The following is a 17,908-nucleotide window of genomic DNA, read 5'->3' as shown; positions in this document are numbered from 1 at the left end:
AAAAAAAAAAAAAAGTCAGAAGTTATGATCAGAAAATATTTGCAGTTTTTGGCCAGGGCTGGATTTGAACCCGCCACCTCCAGCATATGGGGCTGGCGCCCTATGATCAGAAAATATTTGTTCACGAATGGGTAAAATATTATATACACTGAAGAAGTTTTTTTTTTTTCCTTGAAGGAATATTAACCTTTTTATTTTCCCCAAGTCACAGTAAGGAGATTGCTGAAATCCTAAAGCAGGAATTTAGCAAGAATTTTGGGGATGCTAAATTTTGTGCTGTCTCACCTTGAGGAATGGTTGGCAGTATCCTCTATTCTAGGCACAGAACAACTCATAAGGAGTGGTACAAGAATCTTTTTTGGTTTTTTTTGAGACAGAGTCTCAAGCTGTTGCCCTGGGTAGAGAGCTCACAGCAACCTCAAACTCTTAGACTTAAGCTATTCTCTCGCCTCACCCTCCCAAGTAGCTGGGACTACAGGTGCCCACCATAAGGCCCAGCTATTTTGTCGTCGTTGTTGCCATTCTTGTTTAGCAGGCCTGGGCTGGGTTCAAACCTGCCAGCCTCAGTGTATGTGGCCAGTGCCCTATCTGCTGAGCTGTGGGCACTGCCCAGTATAAAAATCTTGAGAACCACTTTTGAAACTAGTATGTGTATATTTATTCAACTGTAACTGCATTTATGTATTTTAAAATTAAAAATGGCTTTGGGGGGATTTTTACATAGGGACATATTTATAATTTTCTATATGTTCCATAGTTAAAAATATATAATGAAAGTGTTTTATTTTGGTAGTTCCTCTGTTAGAATTTTCTAATTTTAGGCATAATGTTTTCTAGAGTACTTTCAATTTTCCTTTAGAAGGCAGTTTTAAACAGAAAAGAAAATGCCTTTAGAAATTGAGCTCATAAAATGTTTATTAATTGAAGAAAATGTCTTCTTATTGTTCTATATATTTTTATTTTCTAAGACACAGTCTCACTCCCTTGTCCCAGGCTAGTGTGCCATGGTGTCAGCCTGGCTCACAGCAACCTCAAACTCTTTGGTTCAAGCTGGGCCAGGTGGCTCATGCCTGTAATCCTAGCATTCTGGGTGGATTGCCTGAGCTCAGAGGTTACAGACCAGCCTAAGCTAGAGTGAGACCTTGTCTCTAAAACAATAGCCAGCCTTGTGGCGGACACCTGTAGTACCAGCTACTTGGGAGGTTGAAGCAAAAGGATTGTTTGGGCCCAAGAGTTTGAGGTTGCTGTGAGCTGTGATGCGACAGCACTTTACTGAGGGCGACAAAGTGAGACTCTGTGTCAAACCCACCCCCCAAAACTCTTTGGTTCAAGTAATTCTCCTGCCTTAGCCTCCTGAGTAGTTGGGACTATAGGTACCACCATGACACCTGGCTAATTTTTCTATTTTTAGTAGAGTTGGGGTCTGGTTTTTGTTCAGGCTGGTCTTGAACCCCTGAGCTCAAGGTATCTTCCTGCCTCAACCTCCCAGATTACTAGGATTATAGGTGTGACCCACCTTGCCAGGCTTATGCTATAATTTTTTAAGTGGAGCATATCATTTACTTAGGCCACATCTTGTCCCAGAAAGGATTCATAATGACTTACACAGATACATACAACATGCTGTTGGTAACATACAGAGATAAGTGGGTGATGAATTCAAAACTGCGACTGAAAAACTGAGGTAGAAACAGGAATGAGCTCTGTACACAGAGTACTTGGACTAAAGTCTTAATTGTTTGCTAGAGAGCCATATAAAGTTGGCTTTGCTTTTTAAGAGCCAATTCAGAGAGAAATGTCAATTACATGGTTCGGTGACATGTGATAAAAGATACCAGTTTCTCCTCTGGATTCTCAAAGACTCCTTGTGGTAAGAAACTCCTCATCTACATCCTTGGGTAAATACAGCATGCATTCCAAAGGGTTGTGTGTTGAGTTTTACTTTATGTTTTAGTTAAATTCCTCCTTGCCTTATTGTGTAGGTTGGTGACATAAAGTCAAAACATAATTCAGTAAAAGCAGTTCTGGTGCTAGCAAAATAATGTGATCCAAGTACTTAGATCTCTAGATTGATTTAATTTAAGGATATGTTTTAGATTATCTAGATAAGTAGGTAGATTGCACGTTCTTCAGACTACCTTCCTTAAATACTTTCTCATTAGCCCTTTGGTAATGAATTTATTATCAGTGAGGCTTGAGTTTGTGCTTCTTGACAGATTCTTCAAGTACATCTATTTTATATTGTTGATTAATCACAAAGCCATGTTTTAACAGGCACGCTTTATCATGAGTAGGGAAATGTAAAAATGGAAGAATCTCACAAGGGCACAGATGTGAATAAAAACCACTTCACCTGCACACAGAGATGGGTGGAGGGAATACCAAGTAACAGACCTGAGATTCATTTCCAGAAAAAAGTTTTTGGGATATGAACTCTAGCCCAGAGAGCATTGGCTTGAAAAGCTCATGCACATAACTTTGTTTTGTTTTTTTGAGGAGACAGGGCAGAGTCTCACTCTCTGTTCTCCAGGCTAGAGTGTAATGGCATCATCACAGCTCACTGCAACTTAAAACTTGTATGCTCAAGCCGTCCTCCTGCCTCAGTCTCCTGAGTAGGTCAGATTACAGGCATGTACCACCACACCTGGATAATTTTTTTTTGAGACAGAGTCTTGCTTTGTCGCCCTCGGTACAGTGCTGTGGCATCACAGCTCACAGCAACCTCAAATTCTTGGGCTCAGCAATTCTCTTGCCTCAACCTCCCAAGTAGCTGGGACTGTAGGCACCTGCCTGGCTATTTTTTTGTTGCCATTGTTTGTTTGTTTGTTTTGAGACAGAGCCTCAAGCTGTCACCCTGGGTAGAGTGCTGTGGCATCACAGCTCACAGGAACGTCCAACTCTTGGGCTAAAGTGAGCCTCCTGCCTCAGCCTCTCAAGTAGCTGAGACCACAGGCGCCCGCCACAATGCCTGGCTGTTTTTTGGTTGCAGCCATCATTGTTGTTTGGCAGGCCCGGGCTGGATTCGAACCCACCACCTTAGGTGTATGTGGCTGGCGCCTTAGCCACTTGAGCCACAGGTGCTGAGCCTGTTGCCATTGTTTTAGCTGGCTCAAGTCGGGTTCACCAGCCTTGGTGTATGTGGCCCATGCCCTGCCCACTGAGCTATGGGTGCCACCACCTTCTTTATTCTGCGTACTTTAATTCCAGAACAAAATAAACAGAAAAACACAATGTGCAACATCCAATCCCTGTGGTCAGATTAGGGAAGGGATAGGGCTTGAAGTCTGTGTTTCCTGCCTCAGACACAAGGACAGGGAAGAAAAGAAAAAAAACTAGACATCAGCACAGGAAGCCAAGTGGGACAGGGCCACTCAAGGCTGCTGTGGGAACCATGGGGACACTATAAAAACGTTTCTAAATAAAAACTCCTAATCTACTTCTTCCATGCGAGATGCATCCTCATCACCCTCAAGAAGTGGCTTCTCATCAGGAACAGCAGCACTGGGTTCCTCTGCTATCACTTCAAGCCCTAATTTTTCTGTTTTTTTGAAAAGATGAGATCTCACTGTTGCTGACTTTGCTCTCCAAGTTCTGGCCTCAAGCAGCCTTTCCGCCTTGGCTTCCCAAAGTGCTAATAAGATTACAGGTGTGAGCCATTACACACAGCCTGTAATTTATTTTTAAAATGGGACCAAATCCACTTATCTTACATGAAATGTCTAGTAATTTGTCTGTATTTGGCTCAAAGTAAAGATGTCCTTTCAAAAAAAATAATAGTTCAAATTTATCACATACTAGCACAGGCCAGGGATTATGCTAATAAAGGGAAAACATTCTTATTCATCTTTACTCAGTAAACAGTGGGTGGAACTGTCCTTGCCTAAATATAGTTATGTAATGTTGTGGTTCCTTAATTGCATTTCCATAAAGCTTTTGACATTGTTTTTTAAATGTGTTCCTGAAAAATGAGCAGGGCTAGTGACCAAAGTTTTGAATAGGATATTATAAGAAGAACACAAATAAGTATAAAAAACAAAAAACACAGCCAGACTCAGGTGCTCTGGGGGCTGAGGTAGGATTACTGGGGGCAGGAGTTAAGGCTGCAGTAAGCTGCGATTGGGCAACACAGCACGACCCCATCTTTTAAAAAATTGTAAAATATAAAACTATAGCTTAATAAAATAAGATGTCTAAAATTTGTCATAGTTGGTATCTCAAGAGATAATATGCTCAGCTTCTAGATTATATTTGGGTAAATTTATTAGCCATTTCAATTGGGGTTGTAGTATGATAAGCATTTAGATTTTTTCTACAGTTTAAAATGTAGTATGGTTATGAATCAACACACTTTAATACTATTTATGAGAAACAGTAAGTTGGCAAAATACTTTCATACCCATACCTTAACTGCTGATGCTTTTACAAAACCTCCTTATGATGTTACCAAGCTCAGGAAAAAAGATGTTTTTATGATAGAGACGATATTGAAATTCAGTGTTTAAGTCCTTTAAATATCAGCCGTATTAAGGAGACTGTTAACAATTTTCTACTAAGAGCTTCTGTTTTTAGACATTTTTGGAAGAAATAAGTAATACAGTATTTGTTACCTATCAGAGTACTTATAGGTTGTCTCCTTAAAGAATTTTTGCCATTTCAGTATTTCAGTCTAGTAACTGAATAAGTTAAAAATAGATGAATGTATTTTTCAAGCACTATTATATATATAATATTGATATACACATAATACATATACACATAAAATGGTGCTTGAGAAATAAGTTGGGATTCTTTTGAAGTTAAAAGTTATAGATTCTCACAGAAAAAGTGATCAGCTGGTAGGATTCCAGGCCCAACCAGTTGTAGTCCTAAACATAGCCAAAAATGGTTATGATAGTGATTCTGCCATTAGGTCAGTGGAATGCAAAGATTTCAATTTCATTCTTCAATGAATGATTTACCTGTATTTGGAGAAGAATCTGAAAACTAGAAAATACTTTAAAAAAGGGTTTAGGGCTGGGTACAGTGGCTCATGCCTGTAATTCTAGCACTCTGGGAAGCTAAGGCTTGCTTGAGCTCATGAGTTTGAGACTAGCCTGAGCAAGAGCGAGACCTTATCTCTACTAAAAATACTTTTAAAATACTTTAAAAAGGGTGGCACCTATAACTCAGCTGGTAGGGCGCTGGCGCCATATACTGAGGGTGGTGGGTTCAAACCCAGCCCCAGCCAAACTGCAACAAAAAATAGCTGAGTGTTGTGGTAGCCGCCTATAGTCCCAGCTACTTCGGAGGCTGAGGCAAGAGAATCGCCTAAGCCCAGGAGTTGAAGGTTGCTGTGAGTTGTGTGACACCACGGCACTCTGCGGTGGGCAATAAAGTGAGACTGTCTCTAAAAAAATAAAAAATAAAAAAATACTTTAAAAAAGGGTTCAGGGCCAGGTGCAGTGGCTCATGCCTGTAATCCTAGCCCTCTGGGAGGCTAAGGATTGCTTGAGCTCATGAGTTTGAGACCAGCCTGAGGAAGAGCAAGACCCCTACCTCAGTTTTTCTATTTTTAGTAGAGATGAGGTCTCACTCTTGCTCAGGCTGGTCTCAAACTCCTGAGCTCGAGCAGTCCACTCAACTCAGCCTCCTAGAATGCTAGGATTACAGGAATGAGCCACCTGGCCCAGCCAGACTCTTAAAGCAGGCATCCACGGGCCACATGCGGCGCACTGAGGACATTTATCTGGCCCACGGGGTGTTTTTGCTGCCGCTGCCTGTCCTGCTTAGTGGCTGACTCGTCCCAGGGCCTGCAGTCCAGCCCTCCAACGGTCTGAGGGACAGTGAACTGGTCCCTGTTTAAAAAGTTTGAGGACCCCTGAAAGTCTTGATTTAATTCATCTGCTCCAAAAGCTCTTTCTCATGGTTCCTCTGCCTTAGCAAAGTGTGGCTTCTTATTAGCCTTTTACTTGAGAATCAGCAAATGTACTTGGGGAAACCATGGCCGTAGACTATCATTTCATTTCTCTATAGTTCCTTCCTCTTTTCAGAATTTAGACCCATCTAGATTTGGTTGTTTCAGTAGGTAATACCTTTAAACAAAGATTTTAAAAATGTATCTAGTTTTCCTAGTTCTCAGCAGAAGTGTTGGTCTGTCACAAGCTGCTCTATCATATTCAGAAAAGGGAATCTCCCACTAGGAATGAAGTCATGAGAAGAAATGAATCTTTTCACAATTGTGGTGCTTTCTTTATAGCACTGGTTCTCAAAGGTGGTTTCCAGCAATGTCACCTGGGAACTTGTTACATTCTCAGGTGCTTCCGCAAATCTACTGAACCAGAAACTCTGCAGAGACCCAGTACTCTGTGCTTTAACAAGTCCGCTGAATGGTATTGATATGTGCTAAAGTTTGAGAACTGCTTTGTAAGGTTTTTTTTTTTCATACATATGTATGTATATTATTATTATTATTATTTTTTGGTAGGGACAGAGTCTCACTTTGTTGCCCTTAGTAGAGTGCTATGGCATCACAGCTCACAGCAACCTCCAGCTCTTGGGCTTAGGCTATTCTCTTGCCTCAGCCTCCCGAGTAGCTGGGACTACAGGTGCCTGCCACAACGTATGGCTATTTTTTCGTTGCAGTTTGGCCAGTGCTGGGATTGAACCCACCACCCTCAATATATGGGGCCAACCTCCTACCCACTGAGCCACAGGCGCTGCCCCCATGTTTATAAGTTAATTGTTTGCTATTTAATATTTTACTCTTACCTTCACTGGACCCTGGGGAGTATATAAGGGACAAAAGTGAAAGAAACTTTGTCTCTGCAGGTACTTTAGAAGACATTTTTTGAGTACCTGCTCTTCTGGCACTGTGCTTAGTGCCTGTGAACATGGAGTGGGCATGTGAGCAAGTAATTGTAAAAGAACAATTATAACAATGAGAGTTATAATAGCTGTATTTATAAAGTGCTGTAGGAACTAGAGAGAATTATTTTGTCGGGGGGAAAATGGAGTCAGATGTTATTTGAAAATGAACAAACAGGAAGGATATTCTAGGTATGTTCATAAGTATGATGACCATGCAACCTGTTATCCAAAAGAGGCCACTTTTAAGAATCAAAGAGGGGTACTTTTATGCCAGGATAACTGGCATAGGCTAGGCCTGTTACTAATTGGGTTATATGATCGCTGTGTTTATAAAGAACAAGTGATGCTGTGAATCCAGAGTTCTTTGTCAATTTTTGGAAAACTCATCTCTTTTAATTATTTGTAAAGTTTACAACATTCTGACTGGATAGTGTATTTGTTTCCTAGGGCCATCATAAAAAATGACAGGCATTGGGGGCAGCGCCTGTGGCTCAAAGGAGTAGGGTGCTGGCCACATATGCCAGAGGTGGCGGGTTCAGACCCAGCCCTGGCCAAAAACTGCAAAAAAAAAAAAATGACAGGCATACTGCAGAAATACAGCAAGTGACATGAATTTTTTGGTTTTCCAGCACATATAAAAGTTCTCTTTACACTATAATCTATGAAGTGTGGTAGCATTATGTCTAACAAACGAGGTACATACCTTAATTAATTAATTTATTTTTTGAGACAGAGTCTCAAGCTGCTGCTCTGGGGAGAGTGCCGTGTCGTTGTAGCTCACAACCACCTCAAACTCTTGGGTTCAAGCAATCCTCTTGCCTCAGTTTTTCTGTTTTTAGTAGAGACAGGGATCTTGCTTTTGCTCAGGTTGGTCTTGAAATCCTGAGCTCAAGCAATCCCCCTGCTTCGGCCTCCCAGAGTGCTAGGATTATAGGCGTGAACCACTGAGTCTGGCCTCGTACCTTAATTTAAAAATACTTTATTGTTAAAAAATGCTGACAGTTAATCTGAGCCTTTAGTGAATTGTCATTTGCTGGTCGATGGTCTTATCTTAATGTTGTTGCTGACTTTCCATGATGGTGATTGCTGAAGGTTGGGGTGGCTGTGACAGCGTCTTAAAACAGCAATGAAGTTTGCTGTACCAGTTGACTCTTCCTTTCACAGAAGGTTTTAGTACAGTACATGATACTGTTTGATAGCATTTTAACCCACAGTAGAACTTCTGTCAGAGAAGTCCTCTCAAACCTTGCTGCTGCTTTATCAACTAAGTTTATCACTTTCACTTTTATCAACAGTGTTCACGTCTTCACTAGGAGTAGATGCCATCTCAATAAACTACTTTCTTTATTCATCCCTGAGAAACAATTCCTTATCCATCAAGTTTGATCATGAGATTGCAATAATTTAGGCCCATCTTCAGGCTCTACTTCTAGCTTGGGTTTTTTTTCTTGGTAGTTTGAGGGGGGTTTTGTTTGTTTGGATTTTTTGTTTTGGGTTTTTTTTTTTTTGTATGCTATTTCCATCACATCTGAAACTTATATTTATGTTGATAGTTTGGCCTCGTCAGGAACCATGAATGTTCTTAATGGCATTTAGAATGGTAAATACTTTCCAGAAAATTTTCAGTTCACTTTGCCCAGATCTTTCAGAGAATCACTATGGCAGCTATTGCCTTACAAATATGTATTCCTTAAATAATAAGACTTAAAAGTCAAAATTATTCCATCTATGGGCTACAGAGTGGATGTTGTGTTAATAGGCATGAAAACAACATTCATTTCCTTGTACAGCTGCCTCAGAGTTCTTGGAAGACTAGGTGCATTGTTTATGAGCAGTAATATTTTGAAAGGAAGTATTTTCTTTTTGAGCACTAGTTTTTTTGTTTGTTTATTTGTTTGGGGTTTTTTTTTTTTTTGTACTGCTGTGAGATGAGACCACAAGAGCACTAGTTCTCAACAGTGGGCTTAAAATATTTTGTCAGCCATGCTAGAGATGTGCTATCATTCAGGTTTGTTATTCCATCTCTGGAGCATAGACAGAGTAGATTTAGCATAATTCTGATAGGCCCAAGGACTTCAGAATGGTAAATGAGCATTGGCTTCAACTTAAAGTCACCAGTTTCTTTAATAAGAGTCACCCTGTCCTTTGAAGCTTTGAAGTCAGGCATTGACTTCTTGACTTCACCTCTATGTGAGAGTCCTAGGTGGCATCTTATTTCCAATAGAAGGCTGTTTGTCTATGGTGAAAATCTGTTATTTAGTGCAGCCTTCAGTGATTTTAGCTAGATCTGGCCCATAATTTGTGTAGCTTGCAGCGGTCAGTGCTTCACCTTCCACTTTTATGTTATAGAGATTACTTCTTTTCTTAAACCCAATAAACCGGTGTCTGCTAACTTCCAGCTTTTCTTCTGCAACTTCCTTACCTCTTTCAGCCTTCATAGAATTAAAGAGAGTTAGGGCCTGTTCTGGATTACTCTAGATTAGGCTTTGATTTAAGGGAATGTTGTGGCTGGGTTGACCACTCAGACTTTCTCTGTGTCAGCAATGCAGCCATTTCACTTTCATGTGTTCAGTGGAATAGCGCTTCAATTTCTTTTAAGAACTTTTCCTATGCGTTCATAACTTTGCTAAGTATTTTGGCATGAGAGGTCTAGCTTTCAGCCTATCTTAATTTTTGATATGCCTTTCTCACTAAATCATTTCTAGCTTTTTATTTCAACAGAGAGACATGTGCCTCTTCCTTTCACTTGAACACTTAACAGGCCATTATAGTGTTATCAATTGCCCTAATTTCTTTTTTTATTTATTTTATTTTTTTATTGAATGGTAACTATGTACATTAATGCACTTCTGGGGTACAGTGTGGGGTTTTCACATGCAATCTGAAATACTTCCATCAAACTGGTCAACAGTTGCCCTAATTTCAATATTATATCTTAGGGATAGGAAGGCCTGCTGAGAAGGAATGAGATAGAGCAAAGGCCGATTGGTGGAGCACTTAGCACACAGACATCTATGGATTAAGTTTGCCATATTATATGGGTGCTGCTCCTGGTGCCTCAAAATGACTATAGTTATAACATCAAAGATCACAGATCATCATAACAGATATAATAATAATAACAGAAAAGTTTGAAATAGTACAAGAATTATAAAAATGTGACACAGGCATGAAATGAGTACTTGGTGTTGGAAAAATGGCACTCATAGGACCTGCTTCACATGATGGTACCACAATTCTTCAATTTGTAAAAAGTGTAGTATCTGTGAAGAGGTATGCCTGTGCCACAAGCTGGATGGCTTAAAACAACAGAAATTTGTAAGGCGCCGGCCCCATATGTTGGAGGTGGTGGGTACAAACCCATCCCCAGCCAAAAACTGCAAAAAAACCCCCACAAATTTATTTTTTCATATGTCTAGAGGCTAGAAATCAAGGTATCGTTTAGGGCCATGCTCCCTCTGGGGAAGATGGTTGCTGACAATCCTTGGCATTTCTTGGCTTGCAGCTCTGTCACTTCGTTCTCTGCCTACCTGGCCACATGGCCTTCTTCCCTGTGTCTGCATATCTGAATACCTCTGATGGCCTTCTGATTGATACCTGTCATTAGATTCAGGGCTCACCCTAATCCAGTAGGAGCTCATCTTTAACTAATTGCATCTGCAAAGGGCTTATTTCTAAATATTAATAATATGTCATTCACATGTAATGGGATTAGCACTTCAGCCTATTTTTGAGACAGTCTCAACTATGTCGCCCCTTGGTAGAGTGCCATGGCGTTACAGCTTGCAGCAACCTCAAATTCTTGGGCTTAAGTGATTCTCGTGCCTCATCCTCCCAAGTACAGGTGCTTGCCACAATGCCCATATGTTTTTTGTGTTGCAGTTGTCATTGTTGTTTAGCAGGTCCAGGTCAGGTTCGAACCTGCCAGCTTTGGTGTATGTGTCCAGCGCCTTAACCACTGAGCTATTGGCACTGAGTCTTCAGCCTATATTTTGAAGGGGACACAATTCAATCCACAACAGGTGGGATGATTTTGGAGCTATTGAAAGGTTCTGGAGTTTCATTGGCTTAAATTTTCATTACTTCATACTATTTAAGTAATGTTCATTTTGTTGAAAGCTAGAGTAGAGTGCTTTATCTCATCTTATGAATATATTTAATATTCAGGGAAATATGCTTATCAGTAACCAGAGTTTCAGTAAGTCATGCAAATTGCTTTTTATTAAAAATTTTTACTGTTTTTGATTGTATCACTTTGTTATGGTGTTCTCAGGTTTCAGTTTTCCTGTTCTTTCTTTTCCTTTCCTTTCCCTCTCTTTTCCCTTTCTTCTTCCATCTCTTCTTCCCTCTCCTCCCCTCTTTCCTTCCTGCTCCCTTCCTTCCCTCCCTTCCTTGAGACTAGGTCTTGCTCTGTCCTCCAGGCTGGAGTGTAGTACAATCAAAGGTCTCTGAAGCCTCAGATTCCTTAGCTCAAAAACAATCCTTCCACCTCACCTTCCTGAAGAGCTGAGACTATAGGCATGAAAAGACAGAGTCTTGCTATGTTGCCCAGGCTGGTCTCAAACTCCTGGGTGTACCAGTCCTCTTGCCCTGGCCTCTCAAAGTTCTGGGATTACAGGCCTAAGCTACCATACTTGGCCAGTTTTTCAAATAGTATATCAGCCTGAGTTTTTTATGTCTAACAGTCAGACTCAGAAGTAATGTGGTTGATACGGATTTTGATTTTGTTTTAGTCTTTTGGTAGCTCTTTTTTAGTATCATTGCTAGTCCAGCTCAGCTATCATTTAATCTTATGTTTTAGATATAGGCACTTCTCAAAAGCTCAAAACATAATATAAATATTTATTTGATTGTTCCATCTAACAAATCCGAATAAATACACTTTCAACCCAGGCAGTTGCCTTTTATATTTCTCTTTTTGTGTGTGGTGTATGTGTGTATCACTTTGCTCAACAGCAAATAGTTCAAAGAGTGGCTGCAGCAGAGCTAAAACTAAAATTTAACCATTAAAAAAAATCAAACCTTTAATAGTAGAAACCATGTTACATATTACAATTTGCCATTACTTTAGGTAGAGTTAAGAGAAATTATTTTTGATCAGTTATTTGTCAGATAAATTAACCATTTGGGCAATTGGCTACTTTTCCAGAAGAGGGGTAGAGAATGGGACAAAATAGACTAGACTAGCCAGATTATGTTTCATGTAATTTTAGGCTGTTAGTTTGGATAATGACATGCTAAGATTAGAGTTATAATTTTGCTTAACTGAAAAGGGTGTGATTTAGTACAATAGAAGATTGTTGCCTGGACCTTATTCCTTAAGAATGTTGCACTGCTGGCTCTGCTCATTCCACCACTATAAACTCTACATTGTATTCCATTGGGTTGATTATCGCTTGGAATTATTTGGGCAGACTGGTGTTTGGATACTTTGTTTTGTCAAATTTAACATTGAAACTCTGACAGCAATTCTCTCTGTGACATTCAAGTTCATTTTGGAAGCAGTATATTTAATTAAATGAAAGTTGGTGAAACTCTAATTACAGATTTGATGCTAAGTCTTAACTATGTTTTTTTTATAACATATGAAGTTGAGTACTAAAAGATGTTTTTAAAAGTATAGCTCTAAATCAAAGGAAAAATATTAATGATGTAGAAAAATGAGGAAATAACATGGACAATAAGTTAACCTTCTTAGGAAAATGCACATTAAAACAAATAATGATTTCTCTTTGCCTGTCAGTTTGGGAAAAATTTAATAACACTGTATTTTTGAGGATGTGGGAAAATAGGTTCTCTCATGCACTGTATGTGGGCACTTATAAATAGGTACAACCTTTTAGATCAGGTTAGTTTGGTAGTCATATGTCAAAATTTTAAATGCACGTACACTTTGGCATCCCATTTCTGTCTCAAGTCACTTTTTATGAATGCTGTACTCATATTCTTGTCCTGCATAGCCATTAAAGATTTATAAATTCTTTGTTAGTATTATTTCTAAATGTAATAAAATACCTCACTGTCCTATTTACTTTATTTTTTCCTAGCCAATTGCCCAGCTTTATTAAAGATACTTTTCTTTTTTTTAAATTAATTATTTTTTATTAAATCATAACATTGTACATTGATGTATAAAGATACTTTTCATAAACAATCATGGCATTTTAGGCAGGACATAGGCAGACGATCATTAACCGTATACAACAACTTTCAAACTCTCTTCTTCAGTGGTCTACGAAAAATCAGGAAGCCACTATAAAACCCAATGAAGTCTTCATTTGATGCTCTGAACAGGAAATGTTTAGAGTGAAGGTTGACATTTCATATTTAGCACGTTGTTTAACAACTTTTTACAAGCTGACCCTGACTTTCAGGAAATGAAAATGGCAGAATTTATCTAAAGATCCAACAGTCTACAAGTGGAACTGCTGCTCTTTTAAGGGATGCCATCTCAGTGGTATAAAGTATTGGAAAAGTCCAGATTCCTTGACATACTGGTAACCATTATTTGGGGTCAGGTGCCAAAAGGTGACTGGGTTTAAGGGAGTTATAAGACTATGCTGAAGGCAGAGGGAGAATAGGACATAAAAACAAATTAGTTTTTTCATACCTCAAGGCATTTGTGCCAAGGTGGCTGTGTGTCACCATCAGGGAATCCCTCCTCTTGGGAGCCAAGAGGAAGTCTCTCAAAACTAAAGGGGAGGCTTGGTGCCTGTGGCTCAAGTGGCTAAGGTGCCAGCCACATACACCTAAGGTGGCGGGTTCGAATCCAGCCTGGGCCAGCCAAACAATGATGGCTGCAACCAAAAAAAATAACTGGGTGTTGTGGTGGGCGCCTGTGGTCCCAGCTACTTGGGAGGCTGAGGCAAGAGAACCACTTAAGACCAAGATTTTGAAGTTGCTGTGAGCTATGATGCCATACATAGCACTCTACTGAGGGCAACATAGTCAAACTCTGTCTCAAAAAAAAAGAAAAGAAAAATAGAAAAAACTGAGTCAAGAGATTGAGGAGGCTAAGGCAAAAGAATCACTTAAGCTCAAGAGTTTGAGGTTGGTGTGAGCTATAACGCCATGACACGCTACCCAGGGTGACATCCAGAAAAAAATAAAAAATAAATAAATAAAAATCCTTGATATGGTATAGCATCAGATCCACACATGCACAGCTTAGGGGTGAGTCCAGAAATTGCCTTCTTGAGTTTTTATTTTATTTTATTTTATTTTTGAGACAGAGCCTCAAGCTGTCCCCCTAGGTAGAGTGCCATGGCATCACAACTCTTAGCAACCTCCAACTCCTGGTCTCAAGCGAGTCTCCTGCCTCTGCCTCCCAAGTAGCTAGGACCACAGGCGCCAGCCAGAATGCCTGGCTTTTTTTTTGGTCGTAGCCATCATTGTTTGGCGGGCCCAGGCTGGATTCGAACCTGCCAGCTCAGGTGTATGCTGGTGCCTTAGTTGCTTGAGCCACAGGCGCTGAGCCCCTTCTTGAGTTTTTATTCTCAGCCATTTTCTTTTGTTCCGTAGAGGCTCATCTTTTCTTTCCTGTATCCAGAAAACTGTAAATGTAGTCATGTCACTCAGCCATGTACTTCCACTGCTGTCTATGTATTTGAGGCTAAGCAGTTGGAGGATAGAGAGTGAGGGAAAAATCAATAGTTCTCCTTGCTTAGAGTTTGGCTCCTGAAGTCTCTCATTCTAGTCTTTGCTGCAGATACACTGCATGGTTGCTTGGGCACTATATCTCAAGAGAAGGGAGAAAGACAGTAAAATGGAAGAATCCCCATATTCTCTCTGAATGTTAGGAATTCCCTTTCTCATGCCTTGAGCCCAAACTAAAGGAACTCTCTCTCTCTCTCTGTTTCCATTTCTGAGTTGATTCCATGATGCTAGGGAAAAAAATTATAATCTCAGCGAGGGTTCAGTGATACTTTAAATTCTGGTCTTCTTGCCCAATTCTCCTTTTGCTTTTCAGAATCCTCAAAAGTGGTGCTCCCTGTGTACTGTCCAGGTTTTATAGCTGAAAGAAACCTGCAACATTTCTTTCCTTGACAACTGCAGCCACTGATGTTTCTGCTCAGTTTTTCTTCCTTGTCTTTATTTTATGCCTGCCATTCTTCTAGGAGTCTGCATACCTTAATATTTACCCAAAGAGTATTGTTTGTTCAAAGATTGAGATTGTCTTCAAACACCTCTAACCAGTTAGGCTTCTGCTGTGACCGGAAGAGCCTGTGCTACAACACAGAGGAGACACAAGAGAGCCTTGCAAAAAGTGGAGGAGGGAGGAGGGCACTGACATTTGAGTGCCTTCATTGGCCCAAACATTAACTGGTCAGCAGAAAGTGGAAGTTTTGTCCATCATGGTAGTTGCTTTTGAAAGAGAGGGTTTATTGCCTTACTCACATCATCATGCTAGAAGATAGAACTCCATCTCTCAAGTTTTATGCTTAAAATAGAGACCTTATGCTTTCCCCTTTTCAGGAGCTTTCCTGAATAGAGTTCTGTGGTGTCATAGCTCATAGCAACCTCAATCTCTTGGGCTTAGGCCAGGGGTCTTCAAACTTTTAAACAGGGGGCCAGTTCACTGTCCCTCAGACTGTTGGAGGGACAGGCAGCAGGGGCAAAAACACCCGGCGGGTCAGTTAAATGTCCTAGGCAGACTGCATGTGGCCCACGGGCCGTAGTTTGAGGACTCCTGGCTTAGGCAATCCTCTTGCCTCAGCCTCCCAAGTAGCTGGGACTACAGCTCGAACTCCTGAGCTCAAGCAAACCACCTGCCTTGGTTTCCAGAGTGCTAGGATTACAGGCGTGAACCACCGTGCCTAGCTTCTAGAAGTTTTCAGGGTACTTCAATCCAGACTCTATAGCCTGAAGTTTTAAAAAATCATCATAATTTCACTTTGCACCCAACATTTTCAGTTTACCTCCTGTTTACAACACATTATGTATGTTCTACATTTGTTTTCTTGTCTCTTAGCAGTTGCATAGGAGGAGACCACTTGGGGGTGGGGATGAGTTGAACCTTGAAGGGTCTTAGAAAGACAACATGAAGAGGCAGGACACACTGGACAGGAAGAACATTTTTCACAAGTATCTTACCGTGCCTTCTTTCCCCACTCCTGCCTCCCTATTTACTCAAACACTTTCTCTTTCTTCATTTTTCAGTCTGCCTATATTTGGTTATGAGCTTCATGAGGGCAAGGACAAGTTCTATCAGTTGCATCACCAGTGGCATCTAGCTCAGTTCTCTGGACACAGTTGGCACTTAGTAAATGATCAAGTTGAATTAATGTTAGGATCCCCAAGGTGTAGGGCTTAATTCTGTCTGCATATTTAAGCTTGTTGAACAGATCTCACTGTAGTGCTGCTTTTTTCTGTGCTTGTTTGGCAGTTTGTTTATGTGAAAAAGAATGAGGACCATGTGATTTCATTTTGAATGGAAATTGTTGCATAGCAATGTACCATACAGTTGTGGTGCTATGAACAAATGAGCGTAAATATGATATAGTAGAAAAGAAAACTGACTTTGGAACTTGTTTTTTTGTTTGTTTGTTTGTTTTGAGACAGAACTATGTCGCCCCTTGATAAAATGCCATGGCATCACAGCTCACAGCAACCTCAAACTCTTGGGCTTCAGTGATTCTCTTGCCTCAGCCTTGCAAGTAGCTGGGACTACAGGCACCTGCCACAACGCCTGGCTGTTTTTTGTTGCAGTTGTCATTGTTGTTTGGCGGGCCCAGCCAGGTTCAAACCCGCCAGCCTTGGTGCATGTGGCCAGCACCCTAACCACTGTGCTATGGGCACCAAGCCAACTTGGAACTTGTTAAGATATTATTTCAAGTTTTAGCTCAAACTTGTATGACCTTAGACACAAACCTGACCTTTTTGTGTTTTTTTCCCTCAATTTTGAAATGGGGATACTAATTTATTAGTTGTTTTGTTTTGTTTTGTTTTGTTTTGTTTTAAGACAGGGTCTTGCTGTCATTCAGGCAGTAGTACAGTGGCCCAATCATAGCTCACTGCAGTCTCAAGCTCTTGAACTCAAGTGATCCTTCCACCTCAGCCTCCTAAGTAACTGCAATTATAGGTGCAAAGCACTGGGCCCAGCTTGTAGAATATCTTTTTATATGTTTGTTGGCCATTTGCAGGTCTTTGGACAATTGTCTATTCAAGTCTTTTCCTCATTTTTAAATTTGATTATTTGGGGGGTTTTGTTACTGAGTTGTAAGAATTTATATTCTGGATATTAACTCCTTATCTAATACATGGTTTGCAAATATTTCTCCATTCTGTAGATTGCCTTTTCACTGTGTTGATTGTTTGCTTTGCTGTGCAAAAGTTTTAAAGTTTGACATGGTTCCATTGATCTGTTTTTTTTATGTCATATCCAAGAAGTCATTGCCAGATCCAATGTCAGGAAGCTTTTCCTCTATATTTTCTTCTAGGGTTTTGTAGTTTTTTAAAAGTTTCTGGCCTTACTTTTACATATGATCGTAGCCCTTTTAAAATGTGTTCTTTGTATTTGAACCAGGGAATAAGTTTTTTCTTTGATATAACTGTCAGGGATTTGCTGTATTTAAGTTTTCTTCCTTCCTCTCTTCTTTCTTTCTCTCCTTTCCTCTTTTCTTTCCTCCCTCTCTCCTTCCTTCTTTCCTTTTCTCCTTTGTGGCTTGAACATAATGGACTCACTCATTTTCTGGTTTTTGGTTAGAAGAATGATAATGAATTCAAGAACACTTCTTGTTTTTCAAGAACACTTTCTTGTTTGTTCCTTTTTAGCAGGAGGAAGATGAGCCTTAAGTCTGAACGCCGAGGAATTCATGTGGATCAATCAGAGCTCCTATGCAAGAAAGGATGTGGTTACTATGGCAACCCTGCTTGGCAGGGTTTCTGCTCCAAGTGCTGGAGGGAGGAGTACCACAAAGCCAGGCAGAAGCAGATTCAGGAGGATTGGGAACTGGCAGAGCGGTAAAAAGACTTAACTAGGGGTGGTTTAATAGTGACATAATTGAATATTATAATCTTGTCTTTGACCAGATACATCTTTCTTTTCTTTTTTTTTTTTTTT

At 40.2% G+C, this 17,908-nt stretch overlaps 1 protein-coding gene across 4 annotated transcripts in view; it reads left to right on the top strand.

Annotated features, from left to right (window-relative positions):
• The window catches only part of RABGEF1 (RAB guanine nucleotide exchange factor 1), a 63,434-nt gene that overhangs the window by 2,742 nt on the left and 42,784 nt on the right, over positions 1 to 17,908 (top strand). For 2 of the 4 annotated variants that reach the window (XM_023515717.1, XM_012807895.2), the window contains exon 2: positions 17,620 to 17,808. In XM_023515717.1, coding sequence (XP_023371485.1) covers positions 17,630 to 17,808 — 179 coding nt within the window. In that variant the 5' untranslated portion in view covers positions 17,620 to 17,629. Of the gene's footprint in view, positions 1 to 17,544; positions 17,809 to 17,908 lie in introns of those variants that run through there. The other 2 variants (XM_023515716.1, XM_023515718.1) reach the window with 2 other exon arrangements.

This window comes from Otolemur garnettii, unplaced genomic scaffold (genome assembly GCF_000181295.1).
Source record: "Otolemur garnettii isolate 467f Iridium unplaced genomic scaffold, OtoGar3 scaffold00077, whole genome shotgun sequence".
Taxonomy (NCBI): Eukaryota; Metazoa; Chordata; class Mammalia; order Primates; family Galagidae; genus Otolemur; species Otolemur garnettii.
Note: the sequence above shows the minus strand (reverse complement) of the source record. Positions and strands in the feature narration are given on the sequence as shown.